The sequence below is a fragment of the Lactuca saligna genome, chromosome 7 (genome assembly GCF_052625555.1).
Source record: "Lactuca saligna cultivar CGN05327 chromosome 7, ASM5262555v1, whole genome shotgun sequence".
Taxonomy (NCBI): Eukaryota; Viridiplantae; Streptophyta; class Magnoliopsida; order Asterales; family Asteraceae; genus Lactuca; species Lactuca saligna.
This window is the reverse complement of record NC_136423.1, coordinates 22,505,713-22,525,553: the sequence shown is the minus strand read 5'-3', so window position 1 is coordinate 22,525,553 and position 19,841 is coordinate 22,505,713. Positions and strand designations below refer to the sequence as shown.

Below are 19,841 nucleotides of genomic sequence, written 5' to 3'. Positions count from 1 at the left end.
GCAGGCCCTTGAGCTGCCAGGTGGCAAGAAATTAGATTGAGTTCAGTCCATATGAGTTTGGATTTGACATTATCCTTGTCTTGTGACTATGGTTTTGACAATTCACATGGATAAAAACACATACACCATCAAAATCTAAGTGTCATAAGGTTTCTCTCTGATTCATGAAAATGATAGTGAGGAAACTCTTTCACTAAGTAGATTTAAGTGGATAGCAAGTGTGAAGTTTGCATTCTCATGTCGTTAGTGGAGCGTGTGTGGTTAACCGGCACACTAACTAATGAGAATGGCAAAGGTTTTGACTCACATGTGAGCTATCTAAGGAAAGGGTTAGACTCGAGGTGTATGATTTGATAAAGTCTTATCAAGACAATCTAGTATCAGAAGTCTGACTGATTTCTAGATACATGTCAAAGCTAGTGGGAGCATAAAGTGTTATGCTAGTTAGATAATAATCATTATGCTAGTGGGAGCATGATGATTATGTTGCAAGTTAGCAATGTTAATTATAGAAAAAAAAAAGTTTCAACTCGCTTTGAAAAAGTTGTTTTACTATAATTAAGGGAGAGAAATTTATACTTCATTCCAATTCTACAAGCTTAGATTGGGATTTTAATCAACTTTAGTCAAGAATATATATGAATGTTATGTTGGAATGGTTCAACATAAGGAATTTCTATATATGTTGCTTTCTCAAAATTCGATTATGATTACAACATCCCTCTTCATAGTTTGAATTATGAGAACATGGCAAATAAAAATATTATAGCATGAATCGTATCCCATATGCTTCGGGTATAGGATCGGTTGCATGTGTTATAATATTTATCCATTCTAAATTTTCCTAATGCTTAGGGCGTTAAGAAGGGAAAATGGATTAGAACTGGATATGACTAAGATGATTAAGCAAGTGTCGAGAACAATTTGGGGTTTTCCAAAGTTTGGTTACTCATGGACAATTGGAAGTATAGAGTAAGGATCTTATTGACATATTTTGGAAAGAGGCAACTCTTGTTCAAAAGTGATGGTCAAGATGGGAATGTGGAATTGTTTCCATAGGTGGAAGTTATTCTTTGAATCTATGCAAAGAAGGATGTTCAAAGGAATGTACTTTGAATTTGAGACTTCATCTCCATGGAATTGCTTTCCATTGGATTACTTTGTAATGTTTGTTGCCAAGTCTTTGTGACTTGTGTGAATATCATTACAAGAGGCTCATTGCATAGATTACGGTAAATGACAAGAACTTGGTATTCTTACATTTACAATAAGGATTGGGATTGTGAAATGAGAATCATAGAAGTCATGTTCAATTGATATACATTTCACAAAGAGATGACCATATGTAAACATAGTGTGCATACTTGGAGTATGGCATAGCTATTGTTTAGAGAAACATAGTATGCATGCTTGGAGCATGGCATCACTACTGTTTCAATTCAAGTATTAAGTTGATTAATAGAAACATGAATAATGAGTGATCAATATGGTGCTTAGATAAAAGGTGTTTTATTTACACTCAAAGTGTTGAGGCCATATAGGACTAGTATTATTTTGTGTTTCACTTTGCATGTTTTGACTTCCAGAATAACTAGGTCATTCTCCCGAATGAACATGTTATTCAAACCATCCACAGTCGGTCATATGTTGGAAGTAGATATGAATCAAGACTATCGTGAATTTGGCTTGTATGATTTGTCTAAAGTGCTTTAGACAATGCAATAGTTGCTACAACATTCATGAGTACTCATAAGGGCTGAGTATTGGATTCAACCCACGCTCATTTGGATTCACTTCATGGATTTTATCATGAGTGAATCATGAGATGATAATATCTTATATTCTTCAAACCTAGAGATATGAGTTGTTGACTATGAGTTGGTTATACATTGATTGCACGTAAACGCATTGGTAACTCGATGTTATAAAACGTGCCTTTGTGTATGATTCAACAAATAGTTAGTACAAGCATATGAGTCGAAGTTTATCCATTCCTTTTACATTTGGGATAAAAGCGATATCTGTGGGCCCCTCGATGATTTGATGATGACAAATGGAAGTGCTCGGCCGGGCCAGGACTGATTTGATTTGTTCAATTAGTCAGTCGTCATAAATCAGAAATTGGGAAACAACAAATGGATAGAGAGAATGATTATAATCCATGTCCCAGTCCATATGATATCTAGAATGGAGGAATATATGATCCCTTATCTAATGGACAAGTCATTGACAAAGGTTAGAGTTCATCTACAAGGTCAGAGTTCGACAGAAGCTTTTGAGAGCTACGATTGCTAGTCAGGTTTTGAAGTCATACTTGCAATAATAGTTTTAGACTTATCCAAGTGAGAGACTGTTGGATTAATGTCTAAGTCCATAACTATAATTAGTAAGACTTGACCCGACCCGGCATGGTCCATTTGGGTTGCATGGCATCATGCACTTGGATAGACTAAAATGAGAGAAATAACACTTAAGGTTTATTAATATATTATAAGTTCTAATATATTAGTAAGGTTCTTTAATTAGTATTGATCAAGAATTAATTTGGAATTAATTAAGTGATCAAAAGGAGACTAATTAAATATATGGGTTGATTGTGTAAATCATTCATTCTTATATATGTGGGCTTGTGATCCAAGATTCCTTATGTTGGACTAAGTCCATGGGGTGACCCATGGATGCTCCATGGAGGTTAAAATCCATGGAGCATAAGGAATGGGTAAAGTCATGAGTTACATAGTGTAACCCTAATAGCCACCATATAAAAGAATCCCATGGCTCAAGAAATCGTACACTATGGGTGTGTATGAGGGCTAGACGATTTCAAGGAGTGTTCAAGTTTCTCTCAAGTTATTCCAAGTGTACTTGATGTTGTGTGAACCATTTGAGGTGTCACACTTAGGGCACTAGGCACTCAAGCTTCATGAAGACAAACACCAACGAAAGGTATGTTATTCTAACTTGTGTTATTCAAAGTTTTGTATGCTAGAATAGTACAATACCTTGGAAAGTTGATATTTGCATGTATAATAGAGAAAACATAGATCCAAGGTATTTAGGGTTGCATGTACACTTAGGAGTGTTAGATTGCTCAAAACCCAACAATATGTTGTTTTGATCCGTTAAATTAGTATCCTAGTAGATAGGATGTTATATGTTGTTATGATCTTTTAGATCAGTATCCTGGTAGATAGGATGTTATATGTTGTTATGATTCGTTAGATTGGTATCCTAGTAGATACGATGTTATATGTTGTTATGATCTGTTAGATCGGTTTGTCTATCTATAGATTGTTATGTGATTATCTGGTATATGTGCACATGTTTGATTGGTGGTTGAGGCTTATGTGATTATCTGGCATTCCAACCCGATGGTTATGGGTTGTGAGTATTTCATCCCAAGGATGATTGGACTTGTAGTATGTGGGCATTCCAACCTATTGGTTCTGGGTCTGGGGTATTCCATCTCGAGGATGATTAGACCCATAGTATGTTGGCATTCCAACCGGATGGTTGAGGGCCTGGGGTATTCCAACCCAATGGTTAATTGGACCCATAGTATTTTGTTAGTGATTGTATGTATATTGTTGTGTGTATGGGTATTTTTATTTCTTTGGGGGGGGGGGGGGGGAGGGGGGGAGACTCACTAAGCTTCGGGCTCACAGTTTTAGTTTTGGTTTCAGGTACCTTAGATGATCGCGGGAAGGCAAAGACATAATCGTACAGCTCCTTACATATTTTACTTTTGTTCTGGTATACTCTGTTATTATACTATTTTGAGCACAAGTTTTGTAATGTTCAACAATTTTGAAATGTTTTAAAAGGTTTAAATTTGGCTTGAATTCTATGGTTGTTACAACATGTCCATAAAGTTAATAGTTTTGTGAACAACAAGAATGTATTAAGTCCTTCTGGAGAGTACGAGACTTGAACTTGTCGGTAGTTCTTTTAGGTAGCTTGATTTAGTTGTTTCTGCTGTTGAGGTTATTGTTGAGCATATGTTGTTTAGTTCAAGTGATTTTTCTCATTGTGTTACCTATATCATATATTGTATGTGAGATACTGATAGCTTGGGGTTGTTGATAACCCATTTTTTTGTATGTAAGTTGTTGATAGCTCGGGGTTGCTGATAACCCAAGATAAAGCAATTTATTATATCATGATCTATTTTATAAGCCTACTTGGGCATTAAGTATTTATTTGTAAATAACCCAAGTTGTTGCATGTGACTTGCTAATAGCTCAGGGTTGTTGATAACCCAAATTATTGTATTTGAGTTGCTAATAACTTAGGCATGTTGATAGTCTATAGGGTTGTTGATAGCCCATAGTTGTTATATATGTTTTGTTGTGTGTGTTGTGTGCGATACTTTAAGGAACTCACTAAGTTTTGTGTTTACAGTTGTGAATTCAATGTTTTTCAAGTACTACCTATAAAAGCATGAAGTTTAGCCGCTTCAAGAAGTTTGGGACTTAGATTTGATATGCCTATTGAGAATAGGACACAAGCTATTAAATATAGCGTTAAGTTAGAACATATGAGTATTTAAATTGTTTTGTGTATTATCTTAATATATTCACTATGAATAGAAAGTGTTCAATCCTTAGTGATAACATGATATTTAAATGTTTAGAATGAGTAATATACTAAGATGAAATTTAATCATCACGACATTTTAGTTATGCATCTATTTGTTATTTGTTATGGCTTTTCTTTAAGTTAATCAATATTACACTTAATTGGGGGAGGATTTTTGGTGATTTGTATCACCAATATTATTTAAGTATAATGGGATGAACTTGTTGACCAATGTAATCTTAATAAATATTAAACAAGTAAGGGGGGTGCGAGTGCATACTTGTTTGAGTTTATTATGATGTAAAGTACACTGGTATTTAGGGGTGTAGCCACTGAGTCACGGGGGTCCAGGGGCAGCATCCTTGGTAACGAGGTCCAAGGGGAAGATCCCTTGGCTGGGTTTTTTGACCCTAATTGTAGACCATATTTTATAATAGTTGTACGTGGTTATGTAACTTGATATGATAGTTTTCGGCAATTTCAAACCTTGGATTATCTTCCTATTTTTGGTCATTCTCGAATCTGGTACAAGAATCATAACTCTCCATTCTCTTTGTCAAATACTTAGTTTTATCTAATTGGAATTTTGATTGTACCATCAAAATATTTCAATATGAAAGTATATCACGACTCTTAGTGAATCCAAACAATCGAAACACCTAGATTTCTAACATGATGTAGCTCTCATACCATTCTTATTTTTACCTCTATCCATTAAAATTGGGAAATAACTTCATTTCACTTACTATATACGAAAGTAAAATGTTCCCACATTAAGTAGTTGGACAAACATTCACTTTGTTCACAACATTTTGGTCACTAAGATCAATAACCGGTTAATTGCTTTTGTTATCAACATCAATGATCAGTCCATCCCTTAAATTCAGATATCGGTTCTCTTTACTCTCTTTACTCGTTGCTTCCATCTAAGAACACAACAATACCACAACAAACAACACAAATAGACTACTTGTTTCTTCTAGTTGATGTAAGCCAAATTAAATACAACCCATATATCATAATTAATCGATCACTAAAGGGAATTTCTACTAAATATGATTTCAATGTCTATGATGAATTTAGTATTAGAATAACATTCCTACTTCCAGTTTTTAGACCGAAATGATGTTTAAATACGTTATGGAGGTTTTATCAAATTGTTTCATTGAATCATTATGTCATTTTAGGCTCTGCTCTCACACAAGCCATTGTAAACTTGTTGTGGCTAACCATTTGCTTTAATAAAGAACCGTGGCCATTGATATTGTTGCATTGAGACATTAAAGCGAGTATTAATACATTATGACTAGATATCAAATTTAATCGGTTAACCAAAAAATATATATTATAATTTTAATATTGTTCGGTTATTAGGTTAAACGGAGTGGATTCAATGAATGTTTAACAATCGTGATATGGACTCGACGCACACTCACCCTCTATTCAACATGCCGAGTTCAGAGGTTTAACTCGGCAATAGCCAGTCGATGAGAGAGAAAAATGAATAAAGTGTTATTTTCATGTTTTAATGTTTCATATGTTTTAATTTTAAATGTATTGTGTTTTATTTAATTTCAAGTACACTTGTCTTTTTAATTTTAATAAAAAATTTAGTTTTATATCATTTAATTAGTTTTATATAATTTAATTTTAGTTTTATTAAAAGAGAAAATCATTTGGCAAACTATCCGAAGACAACAAATATGATGTGATATCTATATAACAACAAAAAGAATGTAAAATTTGCATCATTTCATCTACTTTATATATATATATATATATATATATATATATATATATATATATATATATATATATATATATATCCGGTAAGAAGTTTTTTTTTTGGTAGGAAGGTAAAAAGTTTTTTTTCTACATATTTTTTTGACGAACAAAAAAAATGAATCACTAGTTGATTCATTTTTAAAATGATTCACAAGAAAAAATTCTCAAAAAAACATCTTTATGATTCATTTTTAAATAAATTAAGAAAATTTTTACTTTTATGACAATTTTAGTGAATAACAACAAAATCATTATATAAATGAATCATCGAGATGTTTTTTTGAGAATTTTTTCTTGTGAATCATCTTACAAATGAATCATCTAATGATTCATTTTGTTTGTTCGCGAAAAAAATATGTAGAAAAAAAATTTCTTACCTTCCTACCAAAAATTTCCTTCTTATTTGATCTTGACTCTATATATATATATATATATATATATATATATATATATATATATATATATATATATATATATATATATATATATATATATAGAGAGAGAGAGAGAGAGCTAAGTTCAAATGTTTCTAGCAAATATTGTGTTTCAAAATGCACCAATCACAATTTAGCAAATAATTAAACAATTTATTAAATTAATAAGGGTATCTTTGGGTTTTTGACATAATGAGATCATTTAATTAAATCCCTTCAATTAAGGAAAAAAAATAATTAGGTTTGACCTAATCTCTCTCTGTTATCTCATGTCTTCTTCACCTACAAAAGAAAAAGAAAGCAAAGGAGTCGGCTTCACAGTTTCACTATCATCTCTATCGCCGATCACCACTCGCACATATACACCACCACCAAATTCTTCATTCTTTAAGGAATCAAAGGGCTTCAAAAAACTATGCAGGTACCAATCACATGATTTTTCTTCTTCTTCACCCAATTGTACATCGATCTTAACAGAAAAAGAAATCAAGCAAGTCGGTTCAATCTTGTGATCTCCTCCGTCTTGTTGATACCATTAGGTACGGTTTTTTTCCATAATTTCTTTTGATTAGATTTTAATTTCATTACCATGTTAAATTAGTTTATTTAAGTTTATAAATTTTTATGAATCTTTTTGATTATCGATCTTTGTGACGGCTTTATCTTGCAACTATTAAAATTGATGATTTATGTGGTGATGGTTATGAAACTCATGGGGGTATTTGGGTTTGAATGGGTTCTAGTAAGTTCTTTTGGCATTAACATTACCTTCAAGAAAAATGTTATTGAACAAGATAGAAGTAGATACAAACATAAAGATGGTTTTGTTTTTAAATTGACTATTCTGATCTTCCATTAACCATTATATTTGCTCTATGCAGGTACCAATCACATGATTGTTCTTCTTCTTCACCGAATTTGACATTCTAAATTTTTATTTTGCATTGATATATAATATTGGTGAGGGGACATTCTGCCAGAATTGAACCCAGTTATGTCGGAATGGAATCAAGAATTTCAATTTCGTTGGAATGAAATCATGATATTTCATCACTAATTTGTGCATTCTCTAAAATTATTGGTTATGGATTTTGGAACAATTCACATGTCTTCATATTTGTATAAAAGATTTTAGTTTTTTATTTTTTTATTTGCTAATGTGTTATTGAGATCTAAACTACAACTCGATTTCGTTTCACAGATGTTTGAAGAACGGACTGCAAAATTAAAAGTGATTCTCAACAACAATATTCTTTTAAAATGTATTAGTGTCTTTTGTTAGATTTTGATGTTTTTTTTTTCAATTTTTAACCGTTCTTAGTTTTATTTTTTAACAATAAATGTAATTCTTAGCAATTGTTACCTAAATTCGTTAAGAATTAGTGTAATTTTTTGGTTTTATTTTTCAATTGATGATTCAAGAATTTGTTATTTTTCAAGAAGTTCATTCGATTAAAATATGTATTATGTCAGAATATTTATTTTTTTATGATTCAAGAATGTTTTAAAATACTTATAAACGTATTCTATTAGAAATGACCTGAATAAAAAGAATGTTCCAAGATATGAATTGATATTGATTCTATAGGAATATGTATTCTAGCATTCAATGTGTATTCTGACATTCTCATAAAATTTATCATTCTAACACAAATGTCATTCTGACAGAATGCATTCGGTTATTATAAAAAATACATTAGAATTAAATCAATTAATATTAAATTACTTTAAAAAAAATTAGATTTTTAAAATTGAGAGAATTAATTATCCCTAAATTTCCAAAAATTTCTTTTTTTGAAATATAATTAATTGTCCAAAATACTCTTATGCAGAAAATTATGTGATAATATGGTGCATGCTACCTTACTGTAATATCATAGACTCTCATATCATGACCATTGATTATATTTCATCCGATGGTCCAGATGTGTGCATTTTGGCACATAATAGTTAGTAAAAACAAAATACCCTAAGTCTCTCTCTCTCTCTCTCTCTCTCTCTCTCTATATATATATATATATATATATATATATATATATATATATATATATATATATATATATATATATATATATATATATATATATATATATATATATATATATATATATATATATATCTTATACTATATATACTATATATAAAGCATATTAGTCATCTTGAATTTTAAGAGGTACAAGATATGAAACTTTTTGTACAAATCAATTATACATAACAAAACCATTAATACTTACTAAAATTGTGAAGACTTGAATTAAGGAAGGTTATTAAAACATTAATTTTAGAGCAAAATAGCAATTTTAAAATATTAATTTCATCAATATAAGTTAATTTATATTTTTTAAACTAGATACATATAATAATTAATTTACATCAAATGTATGAACATACAATATAAATATAAGTTTAAACATAAATATTTTAATTAAAAGTGGTAATTTTTCCTATTACATAATAACTAATAACAAAATCTAATAATTATTTTCCCGTGAGAAATTATTCACCAAAAAAACTATTTATCGCCGCTGTTTTGCGCAGGTACACATCTAATGTGTGTGTGTCTATATATATATATATATATATATATATATATATATATATATATATATATATATATTGTGGCTCAATTGGATTTTTAAATTACTATTGTTGCCGGATATTCTCTTAAATGGATTAAAAATATGTATTGCTTTACTTAATCATTTTTTCCTTTGTTTAAGTTAATAGTATATTAGTATTGTTTTGAAATCTAACCATTTTTAATATTCTAAAATTTTAATGTAAAGCAATTAGAAAGCAAACTGATTTTTTGACGCAATAAGTTCATTCTTTTATTCTGAAACCCTGTTTCACTGCTTCAGTTCGATCCGATTCAAATTCGATGAACGACCCTACGACATCAATGCTGTAATAGTTAATAATAATGAAATAGCACGATTAATAAATATACTACACCAACAAGATTTGCATTTATTTCTAGACATTCCAATAAATGTATTTCATTTCAAAATACTCAATATTTTTATTAATATTTCAAATTTTGAACTTCGTGATTATATATTATAATCTAATATTAATAAAAAAATAGAAAATATTATATGTGCTGTATATTAGTCTTCTTATTTATTTATCATACAATCTAAAATCAAAACTGTTTGAAGTGGAGTTTGACTGTTTGAGAGACAATTACATGATTATTTTGAGGTATTTCTTAAAAAGTTTTTAATGTTTAGTTTTAGATCATATATATTTAAGAATTTGAATTTTAATATCTTAATTTAGCACTTGTTTCTTACAAACTACATGTTACTTTTATCATACCAAGACATAAAAATAAAAAATAAATAAATAAATAAATAAATAAATAAAAAGAATAGAAAGATCAAAATAGAAAATAAATGGTAAAGATGGTTATTGATGATAAACAAAATTAGTTCAAAGTTTGTTAAGAGGTACTAGATGTTTGAAATACAAAGATTTTAAGGTATGACCTGAGATGTTTTCTTTTTATGTGATATTTTTCGTCAGGTCTCCGAACACATTACACATTCTTAGTTAAAGAAAAAAAAAAGTACAATTAAATTGAGCTAACCTAGCCCATACAAACAAATAAAAAATGAGTACTTTATCTAAAATATATATGAGCAAACATATTTTAACTTTCGTAAACAATAATAATAATGATACTTTGAAAGCAAATATAAATGCCAAACTTGTATATTTCCTAACTCATTACATACTTCACCTTACAAACCAAAACTCATTATCCCTCCCCACACCAAAACCCAACTCCTACCCTCTTTCATGCTTCCATTGATTGTACCGTACAACTCGTCCATGCACTAAAAACCAAACGATTTACAACAAAAGAGACCCGGCCCACAACCCGTTTTCAACATCCATAAACGAAAACCAATCTCCCGAAACAACCGCACGACGCCTTGTACCGTACAACTCATCATTGCATCAAGAAACAGATCGATCCCACAACAAGACTTCAAACAACACTACCATGATCCGACACATCATCATAATAATACGGCGTTAATTTCCCGTCTTTTGACCCAAATTTCATAGGATTTACCGACCCAATTTCTTGCAACATTTTCACAACTCTTCTCATTGATGGGCGATTAATAGGAAGTGGGCTTGTACATAAGAGCCCAATATTCAACACTTTGCATATTTCTTCCTTGAAACATGAGTCAAGTTTTGGGTCGAGCACCACATCCAGACCTTTTTGGTCTAACGTGGTGCAGACCCACTTGACCAGGTCTTTTTCTCCGAACTCTGGGTCAACTGGAAGTTTTCCAGTTACCAGTTCGAGAATTACAACACCAAAGCTGTAGATATCGCTCTTTTCGTTCACGCGTAATGTATATGCGTATTCTGTAAACACAAAAGTTACAAAAAGATTAGCAATCATGTTGTACCAACTTGTACAATATGCTACACTAGCTTGTACCCTATGCATTAAATGAAAACTATTCAAATCCAAAACAGTTTTGGATATGGTTAACAATAAATGCCTTTGTTTGGATACAAGATCCAATGCATTATCAAACTGTACATTTTGCAATGACAGTTGTACATTTGTGTTAGATCCTTATTGGTAAAGTGGACCATCTAAACATTCCCTAGAGCTAAAGGAAAAGTACAAGCTATTTTGATAAGATAATCCGATGGACTTGTGCATGGTTAACTTGTACATGATGCATTAAAAGTTATACATTAGTGAATAAGCAAAAGTATGAAATTACCTGGAGCAATATAACCACATGAACCCGCAATAACCGACATTGATTTTCCGGCTTTATCGTTCCCATCAACAACCTTAGCAACTCCAAAATCAGCAACACGTGCTCCAAAATCAGCATCCAACAAAATGTTATTCGATTTAATATCCCGATGAACGATCGCCGGAACACAATCATGGTGCAAATACGCCAGCCCCTCGCCGGCGTCCACCGCAATCTTATACCTCACCGGCCAATCAAGCAGCCCACTTTTACTACTATGTAACAAATCCCCCAAACTACCATTCACCATATACTCATAAACCAAAAGCTTACAATTTCTTGTAGAACAACAACACCATAATCGAACAATATTCTTATGTCGAATCTTTCCCAATGTTTCCACTTCAGCTTCATACCCGTTATCATGACCCGGACCCGAGTACCCATTTTCAACATCCTCATCGTCAAACCCACCCGGTTTTGACCCGGCCCAAAGCTTTTTAACCGCGACAGTTTCACCATTGCTTAACCCGACTTTGTAGACTTTTCCGGACGCTCCGGTTCCGATCACGTTGTCTTCATCTAAAGCTCCCAAGATTTCGTATTCGCTGAAACTTAGCTTGTGAAATGACATTAATGTCCATTTTGATTTATCGATTGTGGTTGCTTCTTTGTTGGATTTGAAGGTTTTGTAACGAAAGTAGAACCAACAAAGACCGAAGATTAGAAGGATACCAGTGAGGGCAAAAATGGAACGGAGTAACCAAATGTAACCGGTGTTTTTAGTGACGTTTTTTCCGTCGCATAAACCTTCGATGTCGCCACAGAGACCTGGGTTGCCTAAGAAGCTGTTGATGTAGATTTTTTTGGCGTATACTGGTGGGATATCTCCGGTGAGACTGTTGCTTGATAGATTGAGTTGATTTAGCCGGAGGTTTTGTAATCCGGTTGGGATTTTGCCGGAGAATTGGTTGCTGGAGAGGTCGAGGTAGTTTAAGACGGATAATTCGCCGATTTTGTCTGGGATGTTGCCGGAGAATTTGTTGTTTGCTAGATTTAGTTCGTTTAGTTTTCTCAAAGAATTGATTCCGGTTGGGATTCGACCTGAGAATCCATTGTTGTGGAGGTCGAGCTTGGTTAACTGGTGAATGTTAACAATGGTGGCAGGTAATGAGCCGGAGAATTGGTTGTTACTACCGGAGAATTCGATTAAATTGTTGAGAAACCCGATCTCATCTGGTAAATCGCCGGAGAATTTGTTGTTGGCGATGTTCAGGGTTGACAAGTTCCCCGCTGCGGCGATGGTTTTTCCGATTGTGCCTGAGAAGGAGTTTTCAGCGAGCTCGAGTAATGACACCATGGGAAGTCCCCAGAAACCTGCGGGAACTTCGCCGGAAATCTTGTTGTATCCTAAACGGACACGTTTCAAGCTCCGACATTTGCTCAAACTCGACGGAAGCTCACCGGAAAACGAGTTGTGTATCATTAGAAGCTCTTCTAAAGCACCCTTTTCACATAACGTTGCAGGAATTTCACCGGTAAAAAGATTATTAGACACATCTAGCCATGTAAGAGGTGAGTTTTTTCCAAGGTTTTTCGGCAGGCTGCCGGAAAATCGGTTTCCGAACAATCTTAACTCGTAAAGATTACTGGAGTTCGATATGATTTCAGGAAAGTTACCTCCGAGTTCGTTTTCATAAATATTAAGCGATTCAAGCTGCAAAGAGCATAGTTCCTCCGGCACCGACCCAGTGAATAAGTTCATCGAAATATCAAGCAGCCGCAATGCCGTCATCTTCGACCACCCCACCGCCGGTAACTCACCGGTGAAGGAGTTGTTGTAAAGCTCAATCTGGACAACATTTGAAAGGTCGGTAATCGAAATGGGTACCGGACCGGTGAGTTTATTAATAGCAAGGTCAAGATCCACGAGTTTACTGAGTCGACTCAGAGAGTCGGGAATCGGTCCGATAAGGTTGCAGCCGCTGAGCCATAACACCTCGAGGTTGGTAAGGTTTCCGAGCTCCGGCGGGATCTGACCGGGAGAAAACAGGTTGTATGATAAATTAAGCTGCTTTAATGTCGAAATGTTACCGAGCTCAGCTGGAATCTTCCCGTCCATGAGATTATCGACTAAAGAAATCACTTCAAGCTTCTGAAACAACCCGAAGCTCGCCGGAATGTTGCCGGAAAAGTTGTTTCCTGTTAAATCAAGGTGCTTTAGCTCTGGAAGCTCGGGCAAGCTGTGCGGGAGTGTACCAGTGAGCAGGTTCTGAGCAAGATTAAGATGAACAAGACTCCGACAAGTCGACAGATCGTCGGAAAGTGTGCCGTTGATGGAGTTATTGTAAAGAGAGATAAACTTCAGGCCTGAAAGACGGCAGAGAACAGACGGAAAAGGACCGGCGACATTGGCATTTGATAAATCAACAGAGACAACAAACCGAGTTCCTGATTCAGAACAAGTAACACCGGTCCAATAACAAGGGGTATCGCCGGCGGAATCATTCCAGTCGGAGAAAAACCCATCTGGGTCATCAAATCCAAGCTTCAGCTGTTCCAGATAACGCCCTTCTTGATTCAAACAAAGACCAAAACGCATCCAGAACAAGAAAAACGAAACAAAACAAAGAGAGCGTGACATTTCTCTCAGGTGGTTGAATTCTTCCGAAACGAATGATTCAAAAACAAACCTCTAAAACACAAACTCACAAGAAAATTGTGAAATAAACACCCGAACCCACATCATATCATGAAATTACTCCACCAAGTGAATAAAAAACAGAAAAGAGTGAATGTATATATGAAAATGGGGACAGACACAGTGGTCCATGAAAGAGACGGAGGTACAAATCACGAGGAGTGAGGAGTTAATTATGATTAGATGGTGCTTTATTGTGCGAAGTTAATTGGATGTTGGATGAAGAACAGAGAAGAAAAAGGTGTGAAAAGGGCAGCCGACAGTGGGTTTTCTACGGGGAAAAGGAAGCGCCTGCGACGGAGGCTTCAGTTACACAGAGATGGTAAAGAGAGAGTGTGTGATTATGTGTGTTTGTGTGTGTTTTTTTGGGGGGTGGGAAGTGGGGTGGGTCGGGGTGGGGGTTGGGGTTGATTACGATGATGATGATATGGTGCAAAAGAGGAGAAACATGAATTTGGATTTTGTATTCAATTCTATATATTCCCCTTTTTTGTTGTTTGTTTAATAATATTCCTTTTCTATCTATTATTTAGTATATTTTTATTCAAAGAAAAGAAAACACTCAATAACTATAAACATAATAATATAGTTTTATTTAAAGCAAGATTTGGGAAAGCTATGGATCCATGTCGATATTATGTAGTGCTTGATAATAAAAACATGCAAATTGGGATTTAATATGAATTTTGGCATATATAATGGTGTCGTTTATATGAATTCAAATGCATATTTTGACTATTAAATTTTCTTAAATGTCGTGTAAATAGTGCATTGATGTTGAATGATATATAATTGTATTTCAACCGCACATATAATTTTAATTTAAAATATGCATTTTGTAAAATTAAGGTTTTTTTTTATGTTTAAGTTATTATCAAACAAGAGTTGATAAAAAAATCCAGTCAATAGACAGTTGCACGGCAATAACATGTAGCATGTGTCCGAAATAATTGTCGTGCCAGTAGATGAAAGCTTTGTCTCACCGACTAGGTGATCATAACCAAAGTCTTACAACTAGTTCTTACTTATGATTTGGCCAATAGTTAGAAGATGACATAAATACCAAAAAGTCACAACTACATTTTTCGTCCTTGTGGTTATCCAAAAATTATGGATAAGATCCAAAATGTTTTCAAGTTGCATGGTTGGTCCAAAATATGAAACTTATTGTGGTTTTGGTCCCTGGAGTTAACTCCCGTCTATTTCCTTCCGTTTAGTGTAGCATGTGCCCTCCATGTGAGGGTAATTTCGTCTTTTCATCTATTGGTCCCTGTGGTTTGAAAACTCCTTTAAGACCCAACCCACAACGTCTCTCTTCTCTTTCATCTTCATTCAGACAATGCATATTTCTCTCTTACCCTTTCTTTGTTGATCGATTTCTTTGTTTACTCACAATGGTGCAACAACTGTGCTTTTGTGGAAGAGATGTTGTTGTGCGAACCTCTTGGACAGATTTAAACCCTGATCGTTGTTTCTTTGTATGCCCTAAACAGGTAACAATGTGCAAAATTAGGTCAACAATTTTGATTTAATAATCCATCCACTTTTTTGTATAATTGTAAGATTCAAAATGTGGATTTATTGGGTGGGTTGAACCCCTCCCCCCCCCCCCCCCCTCATATGTCCAAGATTGACAGCTATAATATCAGGATTGCTGAGAACAATCAACATGCATGAGCTAGATTTGGGGAATATGCAACGTGATTCAACAAAACTCAAGATATATTTGGTTATAAGCTAGGTTCTGCTTCTTTTGGTTATCTACTTTAGGAATTAGGGCTTACATGTTAGGGTGTAGTTTTTGGAAGATTGTTGTAATCTTGTGTTTTGGTGTTGGTTTTTGTAAGCTGAAAGTGTTAGTTTTTGTTATAAATTGTAAGTTGAAAGTGTTAGTTTTTGGTTATCACTGGTAACTTGTTTTAATGAAAGTGTTAGTTTTTGTTATAAATTGTCTCAATAGTTTTTGTTATAAATTGTCTCAGTTGAAATGGTTATGATAATAGTGTATGGTGTAATGCTGAAAATGTTAAATATTGACTATGATGTTAACTATAACAGAATACCAGAAAGTACATTACCAAAAGCTTCTTTAACAAAACAAAAACCAAACATTACCATTAAGCAGTACCAAAATTACATAGCAATTGCATAACCATGTTCAAAAGTGCATAACCATTACATAACCAAGTTCAAAGGGCATAAATATTACTTAATAACTATAGTTTTAAAACATTACCAACTATTACAACCACAAATAAAACACAAAATCTAGTAGCCTACCCTTGCAACACTTCAAACTTCATTTGCTTGACTGGTACCTTCATTCCCCCCTTACCCTTGCATGTCCTGACATTATGGACCTTGTTCTTACACTTACTACATTGACACTCACAAATTTCCTAGTTAGTTTCTGACTTTCACATTGACCTTGTTGTGGGTTCTCTTTCTGACTTTGGCTTACACTCTTCTCATCAGCAGTCTTCCTCCTTTTCTTTTTTGGTCTTCATGGCTGCTTGTGGTGTGGTGGAGGGGTAAGGGTTGTTGGATAATCACTCTTAGGCCACATGCTCCTTCCTTTGATAGGGTCGACTGTGAAATAGTACATGCTTTTCCATGTTTCTAGCCAATACACCTTATGCACATAGGTGTACAGTTCTCCTACTTGCTCACCATTGTCTGCCATTTCATTGATTGTTGTAATTGCATGCTTGCAAGGCATGCCTGTCAACTCCCATTTCCTACAGCTGCAAGTCATTTGCCCCATGTCCACAACATGTTGATCATGCCATGGCCCTTTAACCTGGTACTTACCTACTCCATTCCATCTTGCAGTGTATTGTGAAGCACTTGATATGTTTGCCTGTAACAACCTTTCACCAGTAGGTGTTAGTGGACCTATGCACTTTTTTATAAGCTTCATCACATTACATACTCTTTTCATAAGATATTCCCTTATGAACTCCAAACAGGTTATTATTGGTTTATCCCTTCCTTATACGAGCTTACTGTTGAAAACTTCACACAAATTATTGAACAACATATCTGAAATTGCCTACCTGTTATTATATAGTACATGTTGGTAAGTAAAATCAATGGGAAATAATGAAAATATATAAAGTTATAGAAATAAGTAATTACCTGAGAAATGGCTTCTAGCCCAATAATGGGGAGGGATGTTTATAAGCCATTCATATGCTTCCACGTCATAGGATCTGAACTCTCTCATCAGTGTTTCAAACTCCGGGATGGTTGTGGCTTTAGCACAATTCCACAAATGTTCCTTGTACTCCGTAGTCCTCCATACTTTTCTCATATTCTCATAGATATGCCTTAGACAATACCTATGCTCAGCACAAGGAAATATGTGTGCAATAGCAGGTATGAGCCCCTGTTTACATGAAGTAAATAGCTAAATTAGTATATAAGTATAAGTTAGTTTTCTAGCAAAATATGTTAACCATAAAAGTACCTTTTGTTTGTCACTGATAAATTTGAAGTTTGAGTTAGCATGCATGTCCAAGTCATCTCCAAGACATTCCAAAAACCATTTCCAGCTATCAGTGTTCTCAGTCTCCACAATTGCATATGCTAGGGGATAGATTCCATTGTTGGAATCAACCCCAACAAATGTAAGAATCTGACTTAGGAATGGTCCTTTCATGAATGCACCATCCAAACCCAAAAAAATCCCTCATCCCAATCTTAAACCCTTTCTTTAAAGCTCCTAAACACACATACATCCTTTTGAATTACCTGGTTGAGTTGCTACAGTTAGGCTCAGACTCCACTTGAATTTTTACAGTTGTATCCATATTTGTTGCTTGTAACTCTAACACATAATCTCTTAAAATTGCATACTGTTTTGGTATAGTCTCCGACCACCATTTTTGTTGCAAGAGCTTTAGCCCTAAAAACTTTGTCACCCAAAATACTAACCTCATACTTCCTCTTTAGCTCCTCTTGAATTGCACGAATTGGCACTCCAGGATTTGATTCAATCTTATCCATAATCTGTTTCGAAATGAAGGTGGCAATGCAAGATTTGATTTTTCTGGATTGAAGGCAGATGTGATTGCGATTATATGTCTTTACAAATCAGTACGCATTATCATTTTCCCTAGATGCGTGGTGTCTCCAAGTACACTTGACCTTTTCTTCAATTACTTCTTTGCCCTTTACCTTTTTTGTAGTAGGTCCACCAACCCCACTTGCATTGACTACCACAGTTCCCTTACAAACAGATGTCAACCTATGATTGTTATTTTTTTGTAAAACAAATATTTCTTATAGTCTCCAATGCATGCTTATCAAAATTTTCCTTTAGTTCTTTTTTTGAGTTATATTTTTATCCTACATGGAAGGCCACCTTGTGCACTTCACCATGAGAACACATTCTCTCCTTGCCTAACTGTTTGATGATTTCCCTTCTTTTCCTATCATTGTCTGAGTCTTCACCCATAGAATCCCATTCATCATTGTTAATAACCTCTATATCCTCTACTTCCTCTTGAACATCATTACCCTTATGAAACTTATACTCACTCCCTAAGTACTCTGCATCTGTGTCTATACTCATGTGAACATTCTCCATGTCTACTTCAATATCCGGAATTAGGTTATCTTCATCAACCATAAAGTCACTATCTTCATTGTTGTCTTCACTGCTCTTTGAATCATCATCACTACTTGCATCTACATCAGCTATGTTGGATGATTTTTTTGGAATACTTTCATTAAATTCAACCCCATAGAAAGGGTCAAAATCTTCCAACATTTCCTCTTCTACACTATAGTTGTCTTCAAAAGGGACTTCATTTGATTGGTGTTGCTTATTCATAGCAGTACACCCCTCCTCTACACCCTTATTTTCAATAGGTTTCCCCTCCTCTACACCTTCATTCACTGATTTTTCAACCATTTCTATGTCAACATTAGTAGTCACAAGGTCAACTTGATCACCGTCAACAACACCTATTCCTCCTTTTTCTACCCAATCCAAGCAAAGCTTTTTACTACATGATGAGCGAGCTTGGGTAGGTTTCCAACCTCTGCCCCTACTCAACTCAAGTGTGAAAGACCCATACCTTGCTAAGGTCAACCCTACTTTACCCTTACAAACTTCATATTCCACCAAGTGAGGACCAACAGTAGGGGATACGGGCTGAGGTGGTTCCTCATCTTCCATATCTTCTATTATAACCCTTCTAGGACCATTTGGGGACATGAAATAGGTAACTAACGTTATTTCTCCATGCTCTGTGTACACTTTTATCAGTTTGTTCTCACTCACATATTTTGATAGGTTACGTACATCATCATCATTACCTAGAGCTCTTAGTCCAAAATCCAAACCCTCATTGGGCAAACGGAAATGGAAGTAGATGATAGGTGGAACAACATACCCTAAATCTAACATGATGGAGTCCATTTCGTGTACTCAGAATTCTTCTATATCGACCACATCAATATATGCTACAACCCCTTCAATATACTTGATGCCTGGAAACTTTGTGAACTTCCCACCATGATGAAGTTCAATACTGAACATGGTGGGATCTCCAACTTAAAAAAAAAAAACAAAAAACAATTTTTAGATTTCAAAAG

At 34.2% G+C, this 19,841-nt stretch overlaps 2 protein-coding genes across 2 annotated transcripts; both read right to left on the bottom strand.

Annotated features, from left to right (window-relative positions):
• Positions 1–10,407: 10,407 nt before the first annotated feature.
• On the bottom strand, positions 10,408–14,619 carry HSL1 (HAESA-like 1). Its single transcript, XM_078962701.1, has 2 exons — positions 11,558–14,619; positions 10,408–11,186 (listed from the first exon to the last, which is right to left on the bottom strand). The coding sequence occupies exons 1-2, from the start codon at positions 14,178–14,180 to the stop codon at positions 10,795–10,797; spliced, it is 3,015 nt and encodes a 1,004-aa protein (XP_078818827.1). The 5' UTR covers positions 14,181–14,619; the 3' UTR covers positions 10,408–10,794.
• A 2,121-nt stretch (positions 14,620–16,740) lies between these two features.
• LOC145006735 (uncharacterized) lies at positions 16,741–17,898 on the bottom strand. Its single transcript, XM_078965792.1, has 4 exons — positions 17,707–17,898; positions 17,376–17,625; positions 17,244–17,293; positions 16,741–17,151 (listed from the first exon to the last, which is right to left on the bottom strand). The coding sequence occupies exons 1-4, from the start codon at positions 17,896–17,898 to the stop codon at positions 16,741–16,743; spliced, it is 903 nt and encodes a 300-aa protein (XP_078821918.1).
• Positions 17,899–19,841: the final 1,943 nt, after the last annotated feature.